At 36.5% G+C, this 23,246-nt stretch overlaps 2 protein-coding genes across 10 annotated transcripts in view; one reads left to right on the top strand and one right to left on the bottom strand.

Moving 5' to 3' along the window:
• Positions 1 to 23,246, top strand: part of CCDC88A (coiled-coil and HOOK domain protein 88A) — a 152,486-nt gene that overhangs the window by 124,517 nt on the left and 4,723 nt on the right. For 3 of the 9 annotated variants that reach the window (XR_013337158.1, XR_013337157.1, XR_013337156.1), the window contains exons 26-32: positions 1,142 to 1,225; positions 2,216 to 2,419; positions 3,026 to 3,097; positions 4,059 to 4,139; positions 6,392 to 6,660; positions 6,855 to 7,317; positions 10,847 to 10,946. Coding sequence is in view for 6 of the 9 variants with exons in the window: in XM_077772360.1 (XP_077628486.1) it covers positions 1,142 to 1,225; positions 2,216 to 2,419; positions 3,026 to 3,097; positions 4,059 to 4,139; positions 6,392 to 6,660; positions 6,855 to 7,850 (1,706 nt within the window). In the remaining 3 variants the exon portion in view is untranslated. Of the gene's footprint in view, positions 1 to 1,141; positions 1,226 to 1,745; positions 1,935 to 2,215; positions 2,420 to 3,025; positions 3,098 to 4,058; positions 4,140 to 6,391; positions 6,661 to 6,854; positions 8,722 to 10,846; positions 10,947 to 11,495; positions 14,714 to 23,246 lie in introns of those variants that run through there. The other 6 variants (XM_077772363.1, XM_077772364.1, XM_077772361.1 and 3 more) reach the window with 6 other exon arrangements.
• On the bottom strand, positions 16,445 to 18,292 carry LOC144238548 (prolyl-tRNA synthetase associated domain-containing protein 1). The gene is made up of 2 exons (XM_077772344.1): positions 18,055 to 18,292; positions 16,445 to 16,961 (listed from the first exon to the last, which is right to left on the bottom strand). The coding sequence occupies exons 1-2, from the start codon at positions 18,136 to 18,138 to the stop codon at positions 16,530 to 16,532; spliced, it is 516 nt and encodes a 171-aa protein (XP_077628470.1). The 5' UTR covers positions 18,139 to 18,292; the 3' UTR covers positions 16,445 to 16,529.

Below are 23,246 nucleotides of genomic sequence, written 5' to 3'. Positions count from 1 at the left end.
AACTTTGATTATTTACAAGATGACAGCAAACCTTGAGAAGCAGCATTGTTTTTAAGGCTATGTAGAATGTGCTCTTAAGTCTTTATTCACATCGTTGCCCTGACTCCTAAATTGCAGTTCCAAAAAGGTGCAACAGTTTTTTGTTTTCAAATCTTATTAAAATATAATTCAAGAATGTTAGTGACATTCGTGAACATTTTGACATCTATGCTAATGACACCTACTGCAGTTATAACCCTAATTTTCATTTATAGAACTTTTCTGCACAGTGCTACCTTTCATTTTTTTTAATAAACTCACCCAAAAAGCCCTTCAAAAACCTAAAAGTGTTATAAACACATAGTTTCTGTTGTTTTTTGCTTGCATTAGGGTGCCTCCTTTTCTTTGAGACTTAATAGAGCTTAGTTCTAGTTTTTCTCTTTTCCCTGACCAGCCTTTTGCAAAACGAAATGAATACAATTGCTTATGTCACCTTTTAAAAGACTTTGCTCAGAAGAATATATACTTTCACGGTGCTGCTAAATAATGCACCAGAATTCAGTTTATCCCCCAAAATAATTCCCTACTTTCTTTGTTAGTTTAAGAAAATAATGAAAGTTTTTTAAGTTTCTTTAGGTTGTTTTAAACATCACTTGGGCACCCTAGTTTTTGTTAATAGATATCACTAGAATATTCTTGTAGAATGTGCATCTTCCTAAGTAATTTTTTTCTAAAACAAAGTCTTGTAATTTAAAAAGTTAAGACAGAGGATTGAAAAGCCTTGTACATTGTCATCATGTATACTGTGGCCCACCAATAGCCCTGATTTTAAAGGTGCAACTTTACAAGGAAAAATGTTCCTTCAGTAGGTAATTCTAAGCATTTCCTGTATTTGTAGGACTTTAGCCTATCAAAGCTTCCAAAGTATATGTTCCTCATCATTGTCTTCAGTGCTTTCCAAGTATTTTAAAGTATCAGAGTACATATTTCATATTTCATTATCACTCAGCAGCACGAGAGTAATAGCTTTAGTATAGCATACATAGCTGAAACTCAGACATTCATTTCTGTCCTTAATTTCAACATTTAACTCCCATCTGTTCTTCTCCCTTTTTTCTTTCATTTTTCTGTTTCTGTTTTTCCTCATGCTCTGACATTAAAGTGGTTGCACTGAAAAGACTGCCCTTTTTGAGGAACAGACCGAAGGATAAAGACAAAATGAAGGCCTGCTACCGTCGTTCCATGTGTAAGACTTTATGACAGTTCAGCTTCTTTCAAATGACCACACTGGCTTCCATTACTAATTTTTCACTAACCTTTCTCTGGACGGTGCCAACTGTCTTTATTTTGCAAAGTGCAGTCTTCCTCTAATTTAAGGAGCTGGAAGAATATTTTTTTTTCAAATCTGGCACTGAATTTGCATTATATGTATACTCACTGATACATATACATGCATATGTTTAGTCATACATGTAATATACAGTTGCAGTGCTTTCTAAAAGTTGGCGGAAAAAAAAAACTTTTAATTTTCAATGCCATAGAGATTTTTTTCCCAAAGAAATTTACTTAAAATATAACAAAACCTTTAGCATTAGGAATTTATTTTCTTAATGAACTAAATTAAATAAATAAATAAAATGGCCTGTAACCCTTGAAAATGTTTGTCATTCTTTATATATTAATACTCTAGTTTTATTTTTTTAACTGGAATGGGTAATTACATAATCACATTTAATGTCTGTCACTTTGGATATCCTCTCTTTCAGGTTTTTATTGAATGGTATACTTATTTGATTCTTAAAATGAATGATTTCTTCAGTAACCTGCTCTGACCAAGGACTCTTTGTCATTTTCAATTATGATGCTGTATAAGAACTGCTCTCCATCTTACCTTTATTCATTCCATTTCTGTCATCACAAAACCACATTATGAGGCTTCTAATTATATTGCACATCACTGCGCAAAAGCATGGCAGTTGTACAGAGTAAAATTCCTTTTCCTATCTTTAAATGGGGTGGAGGTGGGATAAAAATATTTATTGAAATTTATCAGCCTTTGGCCTACTCATTTCATTCAGCTGAATGCATGTCATAATTTGAATGACCTTGTGGTTATAGTTTTTGATGTTCACTTCCATTAATCCATAGACAAAAACCAAATCATTTGTAATACAAGATAGGAATAAAAGCAGATACATTAACCATGCTGATTCATTTGCTTTCATTTGCATCCCAGCCATGAATGACCTGGTGCAGTCCATGGTCCTAGCAGGAGGACAGTGGACAGGTAGTTCTGAGAATTTGGAGGTTCCTGATGATATTTCAACGGGTAAAAGGAGAAAAGAATTGGGAGCTATGGCCTTCTCTACTACAGCCATCAACTTTTCAACTGTCAACTCTTCTACAGGCTTCAGATCCAAGCAGTTGGTTAATAATAAAGGTATAGGCCGTCTGCTCTTTGCACTGTGGTGTAACTCTTGGCAACAGGAATTTTAATTTGACTTTCCCATGTATACTTTTTTGACAGAAACAGCCTGAAATAATTACCAAAACAATCTGGATTTGATTTGAGAGAATTTTCAATTTCAAATCATTTCAAAAATTTAAAACATCATGCAAATAATTAAAATCTTTCCTAGGCCTTTCATAATAAACAGCTAATGAACTAACAAGAAAAGGAAAAGTAAACCATGTAAAAAGTGAAAAAGGGGAAAAGTTATGATAGAAGCTTTAAAAAAAAAACTAAAACCGCTACAACTTCAAACAGAACCACATAGAACAGCCCAGGCTCTTGATTTGCTTTGCAGGGTCCTTGGGGAGATTGTTTCACTGCTTCTGGGGTTTTCCCTAAGCAAGTCAACTTTCATCACAGCCATTCTGTTTCTCGTTCCTAGTTCCAGTTTCTGGTTGAGTCTATGAAATATGTTAAATCAAGATGTATTATATGTGATTGAAAAAGAATATCCATAACTACATAAGGGAAATTTTATAAGGGTTTTTTGTTTGCTTAAAAATATTTTTATATCCATCTTGTTATCTTATGTAGATACTACATCCTTTGAAGACATAAGTCCACAAGGTATTAGTGATGATTCTAGTACGGGATCAAGAGTTCATGGTAAGATATGCACTTTATTTAGAGAGCACATGTTACATAGAGAATGGGAATGCTAAGACTTTCGCATTGATTTGGTGAATGTGTTGCTGGCAAGCATGTGTTCTCTCTAACCTGCATCCTAGCTTCCTCTGTCATTTCTTCAAAACCTAATACTCCCTCTTGTTCCTTTGGAGGTTGTTACTTCATCTAAGTAGTCTCTGTTTTGGTCGGGGTCATTTATAAAGTATGCCTGCACAATGCTTAAAGGTAATTTTGTTGCCATTTTGGTATGAGGTTAACGTTATGAGAAACACATTTTACTGTTGGTTTTAAAAATACTTGGGTAAAGGATGAACTCTAAGAAACCACATTTTCTGCAGTATTGAGTATATCATATTTTTAAGTTTCTGGAGAGATCTGTAAAATCATGTCTTGCCATGCTAAATTATTAACAATAAATGGATAACACATTCAGGGAACTTCAGGATTTTAAGAAATAGGGTAGGGTTGTGTTAACTGTGCAGTTGTTTCCCTTGTGCGGGTAGGAATACAGGACATGAACTGTGCAGATGCTCATGTTCCTCCTGTTCATGGCATTTCTGCAGTGTGCAAGGTTCCTTGTCTGATGTGTTGTGAGTGACCTAATCACTAGCACTTTTTTTTTTTTTTTTTTCTGCATGTCACCCTGTTCAAACCAAATAGTTCTGGTATCCAGAAATCATTTCCAAATCTAAATATCCACTTTCTTTTCTTTTCTTTTTGAATCTCAACTAGTGTCTTAGAAGTATCTTATTATAAAATGTCTAACTGAACTATCTGTAAATGTCTTTGTTCTCTAATGTGTTAAGATTCAGCTCTGTGGGCATGCTTAGCCTGTGAAAGTGTGCATGATTGCTTCCTCAAAGCATTCTGTGATCAGAATGTAAAGTTCAATGTCATTAGCTGGAGGTTTATCACACGGTCTCCTGATTTTTTCATTTAGCTTCAAGACCAGCCAGCCTTGATAGTAGCAGAACATCCACTAGCAATAGTAATAATAATGCTTCACTCCATGAAGTCAAAGGTACGCTGTAGGTAAATTTACTAATATTGTCCACCCATTTCCAGATTTTATAGTAGAAGCTCGGTGAAGTTTTTGGGGTAAAGTGTGAAATCCAAATCATCTATTTTTGAAACATAGCCCTTGGAACATTTTATACTTCTTAGCATTGTGATAAAATGTATACCATGTATATAAAAATGTAAAAACAGGAGCAGTTATTTTGGTTTCCATTTTTCATCTCCACAGATAAAATATTTTTAACTTTAAAAAAATCTGTAGGTCCTTATTTTTCTTATGTTTTGTCTTTGTCATGAAAATCGTTGTCCTTAATTTTCTCATGATGCATGTACATTGAACTGACATTATAGAAAATGCTTTAGAAATACTTTTAGCTTTATTTATTCATGAAATAGGGGGAAATAGGTTTTTTTAATTTAAGAAGACAATTGTGTGTGTGTAGAATAAGAGCCGAATGGATGCACATAGTTTACATAAAGAATTCAAGGTTTTTTAAATTAACTTCTTAATTTGCATTCCAAGGTGAGGTTTAATGTAAATGTCTAGAGGCTCTGACTAATTCTTTTTTTCTTAAAAGTGTATTGCCTACTCAGATTCTGGAATTGTTTAATCGATTATAAAAGTTGGTTAAAGTATTCTCTACAGTCCAGAATTGTCCCATTGTAATCAATGCATGTGTTCTATTGCTTTTTTGTATTATAAGTTTTTTTAATGTTTGTTTATATTTACGAGAGAGAGAGAGAGACAGAGCATGAGTGGAGGAAGGGGAGGGAGAGACGGAGACAGAATCCGAAGCAGGCTTCAGGCTCTGAACTGTCAGCACAGTACCCGACGTGGGGCTTGAACACACGAGCCATGAGATCATGACCTGAGCCAAAGTCGGACGCTTAACTGACTGTGCTATGCAGGCACCCCTGCTTTTGTATTATAAAATCATTTTGTCTCAGTTTTAATTTTATTGTTAATGCTAGGACTGTTGTAGTGGTCTGAGAAATCTGATCTCAAGAAGGAATTATTTTTTCATTTTTATAATCATATTCTTATATCCAGTAGAAGAATACAGTCTGAAAATTAAAGTATTTCTTTTCTGATTTGAGAATTTAAGAAAATCTTCTTTTTACAAAATGTTATGTAACTTGAGCCAAATTCTTTCATGACCCACTTTACTCTGTATGATTAGGAAACCATGGAACGTTGTGTTGTCCATCTTGATACTATATCTATGCAGTTTGCTATCATTTAGAATCCAAGGAATAACATAACACTAGGGATTTTTTCCCCAGAACTAGTAATTTGCATTCTGTACAGTTACTTAACCTCAGTTGAATCTTTTTTTTTTTAATGTTTAATTTTTTTATTTTTGAGAGAGAGACAGAAACAGAGCGTGAGTTGGGGCAGGGGGTAGGGGGATGGCAGAGAGAGGGAGACACAGAATCTGAAGCAGGCTTCAGGCTCTGAGTTGTCAGCACAGAGCCGGAGGCGGGGCTCAAACCCACAAACTGTAAGATCATGACCCAAGCCAAAGTTAGATGCTTAACCAACAGAGCCACCCACGACGCACTCCTCATTTGAGTCTTTTAAGGATTTATAGCCACCATACCAACAGTGGAAAGTAGGAACAATCAGATGATTCAGAAATTAAAGAGTAAAATAAAACATATTTGATTTTATATTTTTACTGGAATTTGCTAAGTATGTCATATCCCCATTGATTTTCCTGTTTCAATTTTTAAAAATTTATTTAAGGTTATTCATTTAGGATGCATAGAAGGAACCTTCAAGTAAAGAATGAAGATGTCATAGAGAGGCAAGGAATTAGAATTTTTAACCTCTGAATTTTTATTCTGATTTTAACATTTTGATATAATTTAAATTCATATAATCCTGTTCTGCTCTAAATTGTGAAGTCTTTTACAGTTACTTGATCTGAGGGTTTTTTTTAATGTATTATTATTTTTATATTAACTTACTCATCAAATGTATTGAGTGCCTGCTTTGTATATTAACTCTGGATGTAGTGGTAAAGGAAGTATTTGCCTTTGTGGAACTGCTATCTGTCAGTCTGACAAAATAAGGAGACTATGGTAGACAGTGTTAGACTGTTGAAAGATGAACACGGTTTACTAAGCATATGTAAATGAAATTTGAAAGTCATTTTAGCTATTCATAAGAATTCAGTCCACAAATGTTATTGTTTATGTAGTTTTAATCTCATTTCTGTTACGAGACTCCTAACACAGCATTTACTCCAAAAGCAGGTCCAGTTAATATCCAAAGCAGGCCACAAAGCCACAGCAGTGGAGAATTTAGCCTGCTTCATGATCATGAAGCTTGGTCCAGCAGTGGTAGCAGCCCAATCCAGTACTTGAAAAGACAGACCAGATCAAGTCCAATGCTCCAGCACAAAATGCCTGAAACATTAGAGAGTCGAGTACATCACAAGGTCAAAACTGGTTCTCCTGGAAGTGAAGTTGTTACTCTACAACAGTTTTTGGAAGAAAGCAACAAGCTTACCTCAATACAGGTTGGTTTTGTCTATGGTGACATTAATTTAGATGGACATTACGAGTAAAATTCTTTGAACTATAACTATAGAGCTTCTTTTTAAGTCAAGGCATGTTTAGAGATACTAGCAATTTTATATAACACAGTGTGATATATCAGGAAAGTAAAAGCTTGGCTATATTCACTAATCTGCTGTGGTATCTTTTTTAACAGATAAAGCCCTCAAGTCAAGAGAATCTTTTAGATGAAGTAATGAAAAGTTTGTCTGTCTCTTCTGACTTTTTGGGAAAAAACAAACCAGTTAGCTGTGGTCTGGCCAGGTCAGTAAGTGGAAAAACCCCAGGAGACTTCTACGATAGACGGACAAATAAGCCTGAACAATATATGAGACCCAGTCCTCGAAAGACTGAAGATGCCTACTTCATTAGCTCTCCAGGAAAACCTACCTTAGGCACTCAAGGAAAGATGAAATTAGTGAAAGAAACTTCTCTGTCACGACAATCAAAAGATAGTAATCCTTATGCCACTTTACCTCGTGCAAGCAGTGTGATCTCTACTGCTGAAGGAACTACTCGAAGGACAAGCATCCATGATTTTCTGACCAAGGACAGTAGACTACCTATATCCGTTGATTCACCACCAGCTACTGCTGATAGCAACATCACTGCAGCACCTCGTGAGTACCGTTTACACCAGTGGTCCTCTCATGCACCTCACAGTCCAACCCATGCTGTGGGTTCTCATGCACAAGACGATTCAGCTACAGATAAGCCCAAGTCTCTATATGCCCAGGCTAGAAACTCAAGAATAGAAAAGTCACATTTTCTAAACGAAACTTTTGCCATTGCTAATATGTCTGATGATGCATTTGGAATATCAGCTAAAGATAGCGTAGAGTCATTTACTCTGGCTCATCCATCTCAGCCATTTTTATCCCTGAATACAGAACTAGTTAGTAACATAAGTGGGTTACCTCCCCGGCCAATCACCAGAGTAACTGACCAGGCTTCTGCCATTTTGGATAAAGCTGCAAAGAAAGATAATGAACAGTTTTCTGATAATCAGAGCCCTAGTAACAGTAACCCACAGTCTTCTGCAGATAGCAGTAATCTTATCACTACTGCATGCCTCTATCCTGATGACACAGAATCTGCATTGTTGGTTTCTGAGGATAATCAAACTGTTTGGTATGAATATGGTTGTGTGTGATCAAAACTGCACAATATAATACTGATGTTACTTGATATGCAATGTGCTTCTCTAATCTGTTTTGAAGAGCTGCTGTTGAAAAGTATCATTTGGCGAGGCTTAAATTTTTATTTTTAAATTGTGGCATAGTGTTCATTTGTACATGACAGCATGTATATAAATATGAATGTGTAACCACACCAAAGCCTGCATGAAATGATAATTGCATTGTACATTTTCTGCATGACCTTAAAAACCTTAACAGTACATGCTCCCCTTTCACATTTCTAGTCACCCGATAAGAGATTGTTACTTTGATACCTGGAAGCATATTAAAATAGTTGCATGCTATAGTTACCAAGAAGGCATTTCCAAGTCATACTTACTTTGTTGTTCCCAAAAAAGAATGCTGATTTTCTCCTTCCCTCTTTTTTGCTCATCTTCCCTCGCTCTCTTCCTTTCACTCCTTTTTCTCCCCCAAATGTGCATTCACATTGCCCATGTTCAGTATTAAGGAAAGTATGTAAAAAGATGTCATTTTCTTTTGCCACTTAACCAAGTCTTCTGTCCTATTTTATTTTCAAAGAAATAGTCATTTTGTTAACACTTTGTGTAGCAGATATTAACTACTGCCCATATTTATAAACTTGTTCAGATGTAAAACATTACTCATAAATTTAATTTTTTAAAAACCCCATCATATTTACATGTTACTTACACAGTAACTAGGAGCATTTATATTAATTCTGTTTCTTCTTCTTCACTTTCCTTCATCTGATAAATGTAAGAGCTTAAGAACCATCTTTCCTTCAAGATGACTTTTTTATTGGAATCAATTAATACATTAGTTTTGGCAGTTCTTTTTTTTATAGAGTCAAAGAGAAATAAATAATACTCCGTGTGTTGAAAATTTGCATTTTTACTTCCTGTTCAAAAAGGGTAGCAAGTTTACAAAATAGTAAAGGTTGTTGCTTCTATAATCTATTAATTAAATTATGTGTCCTTTAAAACAATTTTTTAAAAGTGTACATTGTGCTAAAATAAAGTTAACATTAGAATTTAAAACCATTTAAATAAACAAGTGTGTTTTTAGTGGAACCAATTTTAGAAGTAAAAATAAATATAAACTTTTAGCTAACAAAGTAACTATATAAAACAAAGAAAATATTTCCCAACTCTGACTCCAGTGACATAAACACTAAAATTACCTTGCTGTGGTCAAAGCACTTTTAAAGTAAAACCCACTAAACCTGAATGTCTCTAACTCTCAGCATTTTACAAACAAAACAAACCCATTATCTTGATTCACTTACTTCTGGAGAAGTATACTTTAGATCTTTCTCTGGAATGTTTTTGGCATTTTGATTCAGCCTAAATACTACTGCTAATAACTCAGCCCGGCATCTGGAAGTAATGTTTGAAGTGTAACTTTCTAAATGGGGGTGGGGGTTGCTATTTCATACATGTTATATATTAAGTTAATATGGTTATTAATTGGTCCGTGGAAATAGAATCTGTAGAGAATCTTTGCTTAATGAAATTTGTATCCTTCTAAATTAAGCCATTCTCTTGTACTTACAAAGTGGATTGTGAGGACTAGGTCCTCCCATTTATCTATTTTTGTGCTTCTTTTCTCACAGCCAGATATTAATAAAGATAGTTCTACGACAGATTATCACATAAACACAATCAGAAAATTTTCATATTTTTTAGTACCACTTAATATTCTTTCTCCATCCATACATCCGTTTTATTGCTGGTTGCCTAATAATAAAACTTAATAATAATAAAACTTAATGCTAAATACAAGTGAGATTAGATTGGAGCCAAATAGATTAAAATGGAATAATTAGTGTTACTACTTTTCCACTTTGAGTCAAGAATTATTTCATAACCATTTCAACTCTTTAGATACTATATATCTGGCCATACACTTTAAATTTGGAATATTAAATTTATTTATCCAAAATACATTGAGAAATCATTGTATCATTTAAAAATTGTGTGATTATTTTACAAAATTAGGCTACAGGAAAGAAGTATTTGCAACACAAATGGCTATAGTTTATAATTTATAGTATAACATGTTTTCAAAAGGAAATATACACTGTGCATGTAAGACAGATCTATACCATGTCCATGTGTCTTGAGGATTGTGAGAATACAGGCTACAGTTCCTCTAGAGACCGTCACCAGCTGTGGAGTCCTATAATTTTTTTAAAACACTAATTTCTTACTTGTGTTTCTTCATAGCACTTGGAATCACATTTTTAGCCTGGGAAGTACCTAGAAGTCATATGCAGCCAGCATTTCCCAAGCTTTAAAAAACAACATACTACTTGCTATAAGTCTTACAAAGAAGCACCAGTATTTTAACTTTTTTACTACTTTTTTAAAGATAAAAATGAAGCAACTCTGACTCAGTTGAACAGCTGTACTTTTTTCCTTTAAAACATCTCCATAAATATCTTGTGACTTCACAGGGGATTATTTGGAAAACTATTTGAGATTCACTACCCTGATTGTAGATGAAACTGGGTAGCGTTCACATTCCTGGCCTGGGTTTCTAGAAATTATACCCTTATTATTTGTCTGACATTGTAAACTGACTTTGTTAGGTATTGGGTTCCCTTTGACCAAAACAATTTTAGCTGTAACAGTGTAAGTAGGTATATTATTTGCCTATAAAATTTGCCTTAAGACCTGGTTTTCTCAGTAAATAAATATTTCATTGTGGATATCTCTGTTGCTACATGCAAGATTATTTTCTTACTTTAAAACTATTTGTGACCTTTTGGTAAATAAACATAGTAAGAGGACGTAAGTATATTAATTCTGGCTTTTAAACTGTAACAATCAGTCCTTAAGTAATAAGATGTCTGTAAGTTTAATAAATTTCCCAGAGTTAGATTCTTTCTCCTTGCCCTACTCAACAAGAGCTCATTAGTGTCTTATCTTCATGAATTATATTATGTCTAACCTTTGATTAAATAATATGAAATGCTTTTCTCCTGCAGATGTGGACAAAGTACAAGAAAGCAGAAATTCAAAAAGCAGGTCTAGGGAGCAACAAAGCTCCTAATTCTATTACCCACTACATGACATGTGGGCCACGTGGTGAGTTTCTTGCTTAAAATGTAAATGAGATTGGTCTCATTTATACAAACTAACTGTGTTACGTGTTAACGTATAAGAACAAGTGCACATTGCATTAACAGATGTAAATATTGCTTGCTTAATTCACGACTTTCTGTTCTACTTACTAGTCAAGCAAGATTTATTGATTGTTGTAAGTTTTTGCCTGTCAGTGCAGGAAACAAACCTTTAAAAATTCTATTTTTTTTCTTAATTTAAATTTAATTTTACTAGTGAATAATGATTTAGGAATTCCTTTTTTAATTTGAAGTCTTTTTTTTTTTCGTCTTGTTTGGAATCCACTTTTTTTCCCCCACAGTGTTCTTGATAATTGAGAAGAGTAAATTAAATACCTATTTTGTGAAGAGCCATTCAAAGAAAAATTGTCTCTTTCTGTCACTCTCTCATTCCTATAGAAGACATACCTGGTGCATGTTGTTCTTATCGTGGCTGCTCTATATTTTGTATCTCTCTTATCTTCAAGCTTTTCTTATATTTTCTTTCTTCTTTCTACCTTCCAACTGAATACAGAGAGAAAAGTGTCCTTCAGTTTCTCAGTGTGAAGCCTTTATTTCTGAAGTAACAAGACACCCAACTATAGGAATCATTTTAAAAATCTTTAAGGAGACTTTAAACAATCCTTCGTGACTAGAGCAGGCAAGAAATACAAAACCTTCATTCCTTCCTTGAATCAAGGAGCACTACTGGAGTCAACTGCCAAAATTTTTAGAAGGTTTTAGGACTTACTATACATTGTATTGTTGAGATCTACTGAACAAAGGATGTTCTCTCGCTAAGGACCAAGTGTTTTAAGGTTTCAAGAAGTACTCCAAGAACAATCTACTTCTTTCGTCATTTGTTTATGAATTTATCCATGTTTGCTTAATGCTTCTGCTAAGTATTAGCCAGAATCTAGCCATTTACATTTAGTTGTGTAAATCTAAATTAAATGCTGTATGTTGTGGAATGTACTATATATCAAGATACAGAGAACATTGTTTGGGCATGTCAGAGCCTTATTTGTTCAGCAGACTGCATGTGTTGGTATTTTTTTCTAACCAATTACTTTGATGCACTGCAAAAGAAATTCAGTTTATAAGATAAATCTGAAAAATAGGAGTTATAAAAATTTACAGTAATATTAATATTTCCATATTCCTCATTAAGCAACACTAAGCATTCACACATGGATCCAAGGTAATTAAAAAGAGTGTTTTTCTGAAACTTTTTTAGTAAGGTGGTTTTCCAGCAAATTGCATTTCCAAGATAAAGCTGTTGTGTTTTAATTCATTTCCCTTCTTTAGTATTGGGTTATGTATGTGTGTTTGTTTTTTTTAACACGAGAGCTGACTGTTGCTTAAGAAGTTTTCTTACGGCAAAAAAAAAAAAAAAAAACTGTAAATAATTTACTATGATCTGCATTTTGCCAGGAACTCATTTATTTTTAAGGTTATCACATATTAATAAGAACTTTTCTGTTTTTGTCCTTTATAATATTACATTAAAGTTGGTAACTGTTATTGGTACTTTTGAAATATTTGTATGCATTTGTTACCTTAAACATTTGAAAGAAGCACAAAAAAAGTAGATTTAGTTAACCCAGGGAAACATCAGTTTTTTTGTAGCTCCAATTTTATATCACAGTTTTATTTTCTTATAAAGTCAAAAAATGCATTGATACTTATTAATGCAAATTCATTATTTAACATAAATATCAGAATAATCTTAAAGGTCTAAAATGAGGATAGTGACTTTTTTATTTTAACAGTATACTTCTTAGGCTCTCATTACCAGCTCTAAAAAATCTTTTTGGAATAATTCCATATTCATGGTGTGTGGTTTAGGAACTGTGTGTTTCATCACTAACCTAGTAACTAGGAGAAATGTGTGTGTTCTCTCTCCCTCCCCCCATTTCCTCCTTCTCTCTCTCTCTCTCTTTCCCTTTTTCTCTCTCTCTCTCCCTTTCCCTCTCTGTTTTTGGTAGGCCAGTAGCAGTATTGTGTTCATAGTCTACTTTCAGAAAGACTATTAATGAATGGAAAGAAAGACAGCATGTATAGTTGACCAGAAATTAAAAAGGAATTTAGAGAACTTGGACTTACTTATCTTAATACCACCATTAACTTAGGTTTTGCCGCCAAATAATGCTGTAAAGTTAAATCACTTTTAAACTCTTGGATGAAAGGTGCTATATAAATGTAAATACAAAGGATTCTTACTAAAATACAAATATTGCACAACAGACATATTTAAAATTTATTCTCTAGACTTTGAAACATCTCTCTCCATTGTGACTCCCTAGATTCAAGTATCAAATTGATAATGGACATCATGGCAGTCTAGAGATACTTGCATGTAAAAAATGTAAATTCATTTTTAGGTGGATAAATTGAAAGTAAATATAGAAGTTATGTTTTAGCTAAATACAGTAAGTGGGTAACTTAGATTTATATTAACTAGCATCTAATTTGCACAACTAGGACACATCCCAGGACAGTTACTAAAAGTTGGAATTAAATGAGTAGGAGGTTGCCCAATGAGAATGAATCATACCACAGCGTGACCTCTCCAGAACACTAATGTCCTAAAATAGAGAACCTGTTGACTTAAGCAGTACATTATTGCTTCACGTAGAAAATGCTTAGGGGCAGCCTATATCGTACTGAGACTCAGTACGCTGACCCTGAGAAAGTGCAGTTAGAGACAACCAAGGGAATACTTCAGACCACAAAAGTAGGAATATTCTCAATTATATTCATCACCTTTTTCATACCATTTCAAGAAAGGCCTAGATAATAACCTTATGAATATTTTACTTTCTCCAAAAGATTCACAAGCAAACTTAGTAGGAAGTTACTCTTTTCCCTTAAACTGCTTTTACCAAACAAAATGTATGGCCAACTAGAACCTAATGGGGCCACTTTCCTGACTGGGGCTTCACATGCTTTTGTCTGGCTGTCTTCTAAATCAACACGTAACCCCTTAGGAAACTGAAGAATTAATATACAGGGTAATAGCTTCGGTAGAGAGCTCCAATAAAGTGCTTCAGATCTGGCCATGTGGAAATGTTTGGTCCACATTTTGAACTGGTGGTTACCAAAGAATTCACATAACAGGTTTGTATGTAGCACCTTTCATGCAAGGCATGGTTAGAGCCTATTAAAAAAAAAAATCACTGTGCATATTACAGAATTGCAGCCACCTCACAAATGAAGTATTACAGCCTGCACTGTCTTAACAGTTTATGTCAGGAAGTGAAAAAGATACTGTACCAAATCTGGAATTACAATGAGGAGTAATAATGTATGCTAAATGACTTTGTGTTTTAAGTGACTTTTTTATGAGAAAAGTAAATTTTTGTTTTTCCTTTTCTGCTACCCTTAGTCCTGAGATGTATTTTTTTCTTTAAGCCTTGAATGAGTATACAAAAGGCACCCATTTTGTGATAAAAAACTTTGATGTACATGTTGAGATATTGGGACAACAGTGAAAATGCCTTAAAAGGAATGCTTATGGATAAAGTTGCACTTATAACACCCTTTAACAAAACCTGATTTTAAATTGTCTTTTTCATTTCTAAGGGTTCTCTTTCAATGTTTGCCATTGTACTTACAACTGTTATTAAATACCAAATCAAATAATACAAAAGCTGTAACATTTCCTTTAAAAGTAATGCTACTAAGGGATTTGGAGTTGAATGGCAGTGATTATTACTTGACAATACTATTATCAGCCACAGGAATTCAGTTAGCAACAAACCATCATTTGGTTGACTTGTCTTTTTAAAAACGTATCATTATTTTTTAGTTTTTATTACTCCTAAAAAAATTAAGTTGGTTTAACATTCACTTAAACTGGCAGTTATAAAAAGAAGTAAAACAAAGAGGTCATTTTTATAAAAGTGGTTAATAATCATTTAAAAATCATAAGATATAATTTAGCTAAGTATTATCTTTCCTTTCCCTTTGCCCTGGAAAACTGGTTTTCAGACTTACCCTATAACCTTGTTTAGATGATTCTGTCTAAATCTTTTAGGGATGAATATTGGAGGTTTAGGAAGAGAACCAAATCAATCAGTTCTGTCAGTCCCCACATAGGTGTAAATACAGTAATATATTGCAGGAAGCAGTCTCTCATTTTCACTTATGTAAGACTTTGTAAGGCAGAATGTTGGAGAAGGCTCTGATTTCTTGGGCAGGTTAGTCTTTCTGAGCCTGTGTTCACTGTAAGATGAGGAGAAGGCTATCTACCTTCCTCAGTGTCTCTGACTCTGTTATTCATTAAACCTTTATTTCATGTGCAAATCAACCAAAAATTTCCTCTTAGAGATGTAGTAAACAGCAGGTGAAAAGTAACATGGCACCTTAGAGTAAGTTATCATTTAGGGAAAATAATTCTTCCATATCTCTTAAATCCATTCTTTATAGAAACTCTGCCAATAATAGACTTGTAGTTCTAATCATATATATCAAGAAATGATATTTTTACTCTCATTTTACCTTTTATTAACACAAACTGGTACAAAGTACACTGTCACTACCAGATGGAAATTTGAATGACCCAACAGGAAAACATGGTTGCCTCACGACTATCCCATTTGCCTGTACTGGAGGAAAGAAAGTGTGAAAATTTTCATGACAAGATCTCTAGACTACTTGTGTAGTCTAGTCTACCTGAGACCTTCAACTAATGAGGGTTTTAAGTGGAAAAGTATGTTTCTCCACAATTGAAGGGGGAAATGAGTAAAACACAGAACAGAAAAAATTTGTTCCAAGGATGTTCTCATTTCTAACCTCTCAAAGACAAAACAAATCTTTAATCTTCATTCCTCAAAGATAACCACTATCAATAATATATTCCTTTTTTTCTCTATGTACAATATAATTTTATATATGCTGTTTTTGCAAGTTGCTCTTTTCAAGTACAGTAAACACCCTAAAGATGTAAGGTAGTTAATTTTAGTTAAACTAACCTTAATCTTAATTGTTAATCTACTCTTAATTGTGGAAGCCATTCCTCTATTGAGTAGTTGTCATGGGAGATGGAAGGTGGAATCCCTGAGCTGACTAAATAACCTCAATACATCTCTCTTTTTTTTTTAAGCTTTAAGTTTTTATTTATTCATGGTGATGGTAGGAGCAGAAAGAGAGGGGAGAGAGAATCCCAAGCAGGCTCATGCTGTCAGCATGGAACCAGTGCGGGGCTCAAACCCACGAACCTTAAGACCGTGACCTGAGCTGAAGTCAAGAATCATACACTTAACTGACTGAGCCATTCAGGAACCACTCAAGCTTTCCAAAAGCAGCTCCTTTATAGGGCGCCTGGCTAGCTCAGTCAGTAGAACATTTGACTCTGGATCTCAAAGTTCTGAGTTTAAGCCCCACATTGGGTGTAGATTACTTTAAAAAATAATTTCAAAAAGCAGCTCCTTTTAGATGAAATGTCCCTCCTAAAATTAGTCACCAAACCAAGGTGCTAAATATTCTTACCACTTTTAATGTTTTCTATAAATTACAAATAAGAAAAACAGATTGCAGAAATAACGTATTCTAAGTATCAGTCCAGTTAGTTTTTATCAAAATTTAATATTATGGGATCATGTCCTGTCTTCTTCACAAATGTGAGAAAGTCTTCAGGGCTCAATCCCATAGTTGCAGCATTGGTCATTGGATGAAAGTACACCCTTTCATGTCCACCTTCCAAAAAAGCAGAATCCAGAACAAATTTCACATCTCCATCATCACAGAAGAGTGCCAAAGGTGTGGCACAGCCTTGGCCAACTTTTAGTTTTTCTAGCATGGCTGTTTCATCAGCAAACCGAAGATTTCCACTTCCAACACCTAACTGCTTAGCAAGATCATTTAAATTGACTTGTCTATCATGAAGAACTGTCACCAGCCAATATCCTTTTTTCTTCTTGTCTTTAAGGAATAAGTTCTTACTATGTGCTCCTTTCAGATGCTGAATATGAGGCATCATTTCTTCAACTGTAAACACCTGTAAAATATCACACGAAAAGTTTTAAAATAATGCACGTACACACACTGCACACATACACAGCTCTACGTACTCTGCTTGATGGGTGAAAACAGCAAGGTTAGGGAGTACTCAGTGCCATGGATTATCACTGGTAGAGACCCATTTCCAGCCCGTTACCAAATAACAGTACACCTTGCTACCTCAGTCCCTCATCTGAGGACATATTAGGCCAGTTCTCTATTCAGTGTGCTGGCCAAGCCCTCACATTCTTTAAGTGATTCTTTCTTTCTTTAAACTTCTGGGTACTACTGAAAGTTTTACAGCAGCTCTGAGCCTTCCATTACATCCAGACCATGTGACAACCTCCACTTTACAAATATATAACCACAATGAGGCTGAGAGAACAGGGAAGGGAATAAGACTCTGGACTAATAACCTCAGAAGAGCTGGCAATATGCACAGGTAAAGAAGGCAGAGTACACTTATAAGATAAGTCTAAGTGTACTTCTATAGGAGAGAAGGTCAGAGAAAATGATAAAAGTTTCGATGTTAAATGTGTAAGGTTGAAGCACTGTATTTGTCTACCCTTCAAAGGTCACCATATTTAGTTATCATTAGCTGTCATTCAGGCCTTGGGTAAAAATTATGTATGTCCCTGTATCACTCAAGTTCCCCTGGTTGCGCGAAATGTTTGCAAATCTTCACATCAATGCACTAAATTATGTTAATATCAAACTCTCAAAGTTTGGTGTCCTGCTATATGCATGAGGCCTGATACGTGGTAGGCATTACAGAGACAGTTTACTGCCTGGTAACTTAGCTACACATAAAGTGGGCACACTGATGCAACTTTCAACACCAGCTTAAGATGCACTAGTTTTCAGAATGTGATCAAGTCGCTCCAAGAGAAAAACGTTCAAGTTTTCCCACAATAACATTTTAGTCCCGAGAGGCCTTTGATGTTCTGTCGCGTCCCTTTGGTGCTCTGGAACCTGGGAAATGTCCTAGAACGGATGCTTCTGCGGCACATCCCCGCTGGTGCCTCTGGTCTTCACGGCCTCACCCGAGAGACCCCGCAGCGGAGCCCACCCCTCCGGCAGCAGCCCCTCACCTCTGGGTGCTCCACTACCTCTGTGCGGATGGCCAGGGCGCCGAGCCGCTCCTCCAGCGCCGCCCGCAACTCGGCACCAGCCATGCTGCTGTAGTGGCCTGCGGACGCTGCACGGAAACACGCAGTAAACTAGCGTGGCTTGCCGCGCGGCAGGCCGACTGAAGACGAGCGGAAGTGCCCGGAAGAGGAGGCCCCGGAAGCCCAGTGCGGCGCCTTCCGGAGGCGGAGTCGTGCAGTCCTCGCCCGCCCTTCCGACGGAAACCACGCCCTTTGGAAGTCTACAGAGACGGTGCAGCGAGACCTGCGGCGTTCCTCGTCCAGCGTTCCACGGGAGGAAGGCGCTTGCATTTCATACCCTTCCCCAACCCTTCTTCAGGTTCCGTAGGTGCAGCGTATCTTTCACTTAAACAATATCAGGACCACCTAGCAAAGTTAAGTGTAGGGAGTTTGGGAGAACATCAGGAGAGGATGTCACCGAGGGCTGGCGCCAGGCAGAGGAACTCCTTACCTGTTCCCCTGCCTTCGAAATGTACTTTCTGCCCAGTGTTCCAGTCCTGGGAGCCACTTAAAGGGCATTGACTTGGGAGAGTAATGTGTTATTGAAACCATCGGGAGAGTTTTGTGCCTGAATTCCCCGTAAGGCCTCTGTATAAACTCAAGATGCTGGCAGGTGCGTGCAGAGATCCCCGCTGCCCTGTGGCTACCCAAGTCAAGCCTCCTATTAAGTTCCGTTGCTTATTAAACTTGTCACTAATCAGTATAGAATGGGCTGACCCTTTCTCCGTCTTTCTCCGTGCCTTTACTGGGTGTGGGGAAGGGAGCAGTTTCAGGTTTTACCTGAGGAACTTAGGTTTTAAACCAACAGGGAGAGAGGAGGGCTCCAAAATGCCTATTCTTTCATAACTTTCCAACTTTTCATTCATAAATTACAATTTTACACTTGACCTTGTCTGAAGTTACTTTCTGTATGATTCAACACAAATAACTCACGATGGCAGCCACAACTCAGCTTTTTCAGAGGCAGTTTGCCAACCTCTTGGTGGGATGTTTTCCATTATCCTGTGAAATACCACTTTTTTCCACCAGGTTTCTTTCTAAGAATGAAATTAGAAAGTAGAATAGGAAAGATCACCCATTTGAAGACACGGCGTATCCCAAATCATTGTTCTTAAATACTTGAAAATGTTCAAGAAACCCCAAATCCAATCATGGTGAACTAAGAGGAAACGGGAAAGAAGAGTTGGAATCTGATTGTAACTAAGACATGTAACTATGTCAAAAGTAGGAAAACAGGAACCAAGGGTTACTCCATGACAGCTACAAGAGAGGAACACACAAAGAACAAAAACTGGCATTTGCATCCCGCACATTGTCTAGGCAATTGAGTTTTCTCTCCTACAAGTCTCTTTGGAAATGAACTGCCACCCATCAGTTATGCAAGACAGGAATCTCCCTCCAACACACCACACAAACACACACACATTCTATAGCTAATCCATCACAGTTCAATTTCTAAAATCCTTCCACTTCTCACCACTTTCATCACCCCAGCCTAAACTACTATCATTTCCCCACTTGGTTGATATAATGTTCTCTCTCTCTAAGCGAGTCTTAACAACCGAAGATTTTTATTATAAAATGAAGCTAAGTCTGTCTATGGTAAAAGAATTTTATATCACTGCTTTAAAACTATCCTAACCCAGGGTTAATGCAATATTGTGCATTTATGCCAGCATTGTATTAAATACAAAAATGCTATCCTTGCCACAGTCCTTTGTCTTTAAAGCAAATATAATCTCAGGTTTATGTCAGAAACAACATGAAACAGGTTACATTCAAAATGATCAGCATGAGCTTGAGGAAATTGATATCTAGTCACAGAACTTGAATTTAAAAAAAGTTATAGAAATCTCACAATTCTAGGAGAGGGTTAATATCTGATAAATACAGTTTACTGAATTATTTTACAAACAGAAAGATTTAATAAGCAAGAAGTCTTGTGGTTGTCTACAAGAATGTATTGAGGGAAAGGCTCTTTTTGTCATTAGGAAGAGTGTGGTTATTTGACAGAAAAGGACAGAATCTGATATAGGGAGGTGGAAAATGGAATGATACTAGGATCCATGAAAACAGGGGCCCACTTATACGTCTGCTCAAAGAAGTAACTATAACTGTAGCTATCTGACAGACAGGAAAATAAAGGAAATAAAAAAGCCCAAACATTTATCAGCACCATGGGGACTGGGTATCATTGCATTTATTAGATGCAGTATATTAGAAACCTCCATTATTGAGTGAAACAAAGAGCAGTTCCAGGGCAGGTAAGCTGAAAGCCATCCTAAGAAGCAGTACATACTCCAAAAAAGTGAAACAATAGGGAAAAAAATGTTTACTGCAATCTATGTCTCTTGAACATACCTTTTGGAACATCTTCTGTGCCATGTTTTCTGCTCTCAAAGACCTTAAAATCTGGCAAAGAGGACTGAAACATTCACAGAGGATAAATCCAAAAATGTGTGACTTGTGCAACAATAGTAGCATAATGTGGATGCTTTAGGAGACCAGAGGAAGGGTGCTAAGAGTAGGCAGGTGCATCAAGGAAAGAATTAGGGAAAGATGACACCAGTTTGAAGAATAAGTAGGAATCTGAGGAGATGAGGGATGGCAGAGGAAAAGCGCACTATGTCCTGGGGTAGTATGTATGATTCATTGTACCAGCACAGCAGAAGGAGAAGCCTATCCATAGAAGACAAGGCTAGAAGTAGGCACGAAGAATCTACCTGCTACATTAAGGAACGAGGTATGTCCCGCCATAAAGGGCCATGCAAAGTAAATTAGGTGACATCTTCCTACGGAATTCCATATTCTCAATCATGCTCTCAATATTTGAAAATATAGGGGCGCCTGGGTGGCTCAGTCGGTTAAGCATCCGACTTCGGCTCAGGTCATGATCTCACGGTTCATGGGTTCGAGCCCTGTGTCAGGCTCTGTGCTGAACGCTTGCTCAGAGCCTGGAGCCTGCTTCAGATTCTGTGTCTCCTTCTCTCTCTGCCCCTCCCCCACTCGCACTCTGTCTTACTCTGTCTCTCAAAAATAAATAAATTAAAAAAAAGTTAGGAAAATCTTAGATATGAGAATAAAGTTTTAAAACATATTTGAAAATATAGGGAAACAATTTACTAAATGGAGAACATGAATTACAGATAGACAACACAGCCCCAATTTTGCTTCAAAATATACATACCTATATAACAGTAACTTAAAAAGTAATTAGTATTAGAATCTTTCCCTAAACCTATTTGACAAAAATTGGCTTCAAAAGGTCTATCGAAGATGATTCTTCCTAGATCAGGAGAAGATGGAGGTTAGTTGCTAGAATAAAAGAGGATCTAGGAGGAAATTGAAGTTTCCTCAGTCAGAAGGGAAGGTGAGGACCAGAGTGGGGAAGGATGGGAGGGTAGAGAACAGTCCCTTTCTTGGCATTTTGTCCCGCCGGTGGGTAGCAAGATAGAAACCCACTGTCAGTGGAAGGCAGTCCACCTGGGCCAGCATTGCCTATGCAAATAAGGCACAAGTATGTCTGAGCATGTTGCTCAATGAGGAGCCATGACAAAAAAGACAAGAACCCCACAGTCCAGTCCCCTGGCTCCCTGAGTCTCAGGTTCCTGGATGATTCCATGAAGAAAAGACGAAATCTCAACTGATAGCCTCAGGTTAATGTTCGTTGCAGCTCCAACATGTGGGGATATGGGCCATATTATGTTCAACTCAAAATATGATTGAAGGTTAGCTACAGGCTAAAGGTTTAGTGATGAGCAAAACCAGGCAGAGCCTCTACCCTGGTGGAGCCAACAGTATATTGCAGGAGACAGATATTAGTCATAGAATCATAGAAACTGCTGGAGTCCAGCTCCAGCAGGTCAAGGGGTCCCTGAAGGAGGGACAGTGTCAGCGAGAGAGAGAGTAAGAGAGCCATGAGATTCTTTCTGGTCCCCAGGCAGGCATCTCTGCTCTGAGACTTAGCTTTATTTTATAATTAAGTGTTTAGGAGACAGCACAAAAGTGGCATGTGTCTTAGACAATGATTTCTGGTGATAAATTCTTTGATATGTAAAAATTTCCCAGAACATAGATTTGTAGAAGACTCATGCATAGCCTTTATCAATAGTGATTGAGGTAGGTGATTTAGATGCGTATCCTAAGGGGAAGGAAGGTATCATTAGCATTCAAATACAAGCAAGACAATGTTTTTAGCATAGCAAAGGCAAAAGTTAGTTCTTTGTGAACAAGGGTCAATAGCCTGTTTGCTTAAGAGAAGTGTTAAGAAAAACAAGTTTTTCAGGAAGCGCAATGTTTGCTCTCATAATCACAAAAGAAGTTCCTACAATAGGTGCCATCAGCATATCAAGGCCAGAATAAGTCACTCTGCAATCCAATCAACAAGGTGCCTTAGGGTCTTTCACAAGGAGTTTTCTCAGCTAGTGAGTTCAGAATGACTCCCAACAAGAAACAAATGTTAAATTGCACAGGCAACAAGTGCTAAGAAGGACACAGGTGATGCTAAGAGTCCATAATCAGGGAATCTCACCTCACCTGGGAACTGAGGAACAGATCAAGGAAGGCCTCTTTGAGGAAGTGAAGATTAAACAAATCTGAAAGGTGAGTAGGAATTAAGAGGGCAGAGAGAGGAGAGAAGAGTGAATCAGGCAGAGGAAACAGACCCTGAGTGCAAGAATGAGAGGAAGCAAACCAAGGAAGAGGCACTGGAAGAGGGTCAATGGGATTGGCGTGCAACAGGTAAGGGGAGGAGGGTCACACACGGGTCTGGGAACTAAAATTCTCACCTGCTAAAAACACGTTTCTCGAAGTGGTTATCTCTGGCTAACAGAACTGCAGGTATTGTAAAAATGTTTCTTTGTATTTTCTATCTCTGAAAATTCCTATGTTGAGCATATGTTGTTTTTATAATGGAGGGGGGAATCAATAAGTTATTAAAGATAAAGAAATGTAAACCACATTTCCACAAATAAGATCACACTTGTATTTTCAACAAAAATTTCAAAACAGAGGAAATTTACAGTGTAAAAAAAAAATAAGTGGGCACACTGAATTGAATTACCCCTAAATTAAAATATTAAATGGGTGAAAACATTCAGTTTTCCTGCCTGGAAAAATATTGGTTTCATACAACA

Source organism: Crocuta crocuta, unplaced genomic scaffold (assembly GCF_008692635.1).
Source record: "Crocuta crocuta isolate KB4526 unplaced genomic scaffold, BGI_CrCroc_1.0 scaffold830, whole genome shotgun sequence".
In the NCBI taxonomy this organism is placed as follows: Eukaryota; Metazoa; Chordata; class Mammalia; order Carnivora; family Hyaenidae; genus Crocuta; species Crocuta crocuta.
This window is presented reverse-complemented; position numbering and strand designations above follow the sequence as displayed.

Excerpts from the sequence above, each read along its gene's own strand:
- LOC144238548 (XM_077772344.1), bottom strand. The coding sequence starts at position 18,138 with ATGGCTGGTGCCGAGTTGCGGGCGGCGCTGGAGGAGCGGCTCGGCGCC. Across the intron at positions 16,962-18,054 it reads AGGTAGTGGAGCACCCAGAG|GTGTTTACAGTTGAAGAAAT; the intron begins GTGAGGGGCTGC and ends GATATTTTACAG.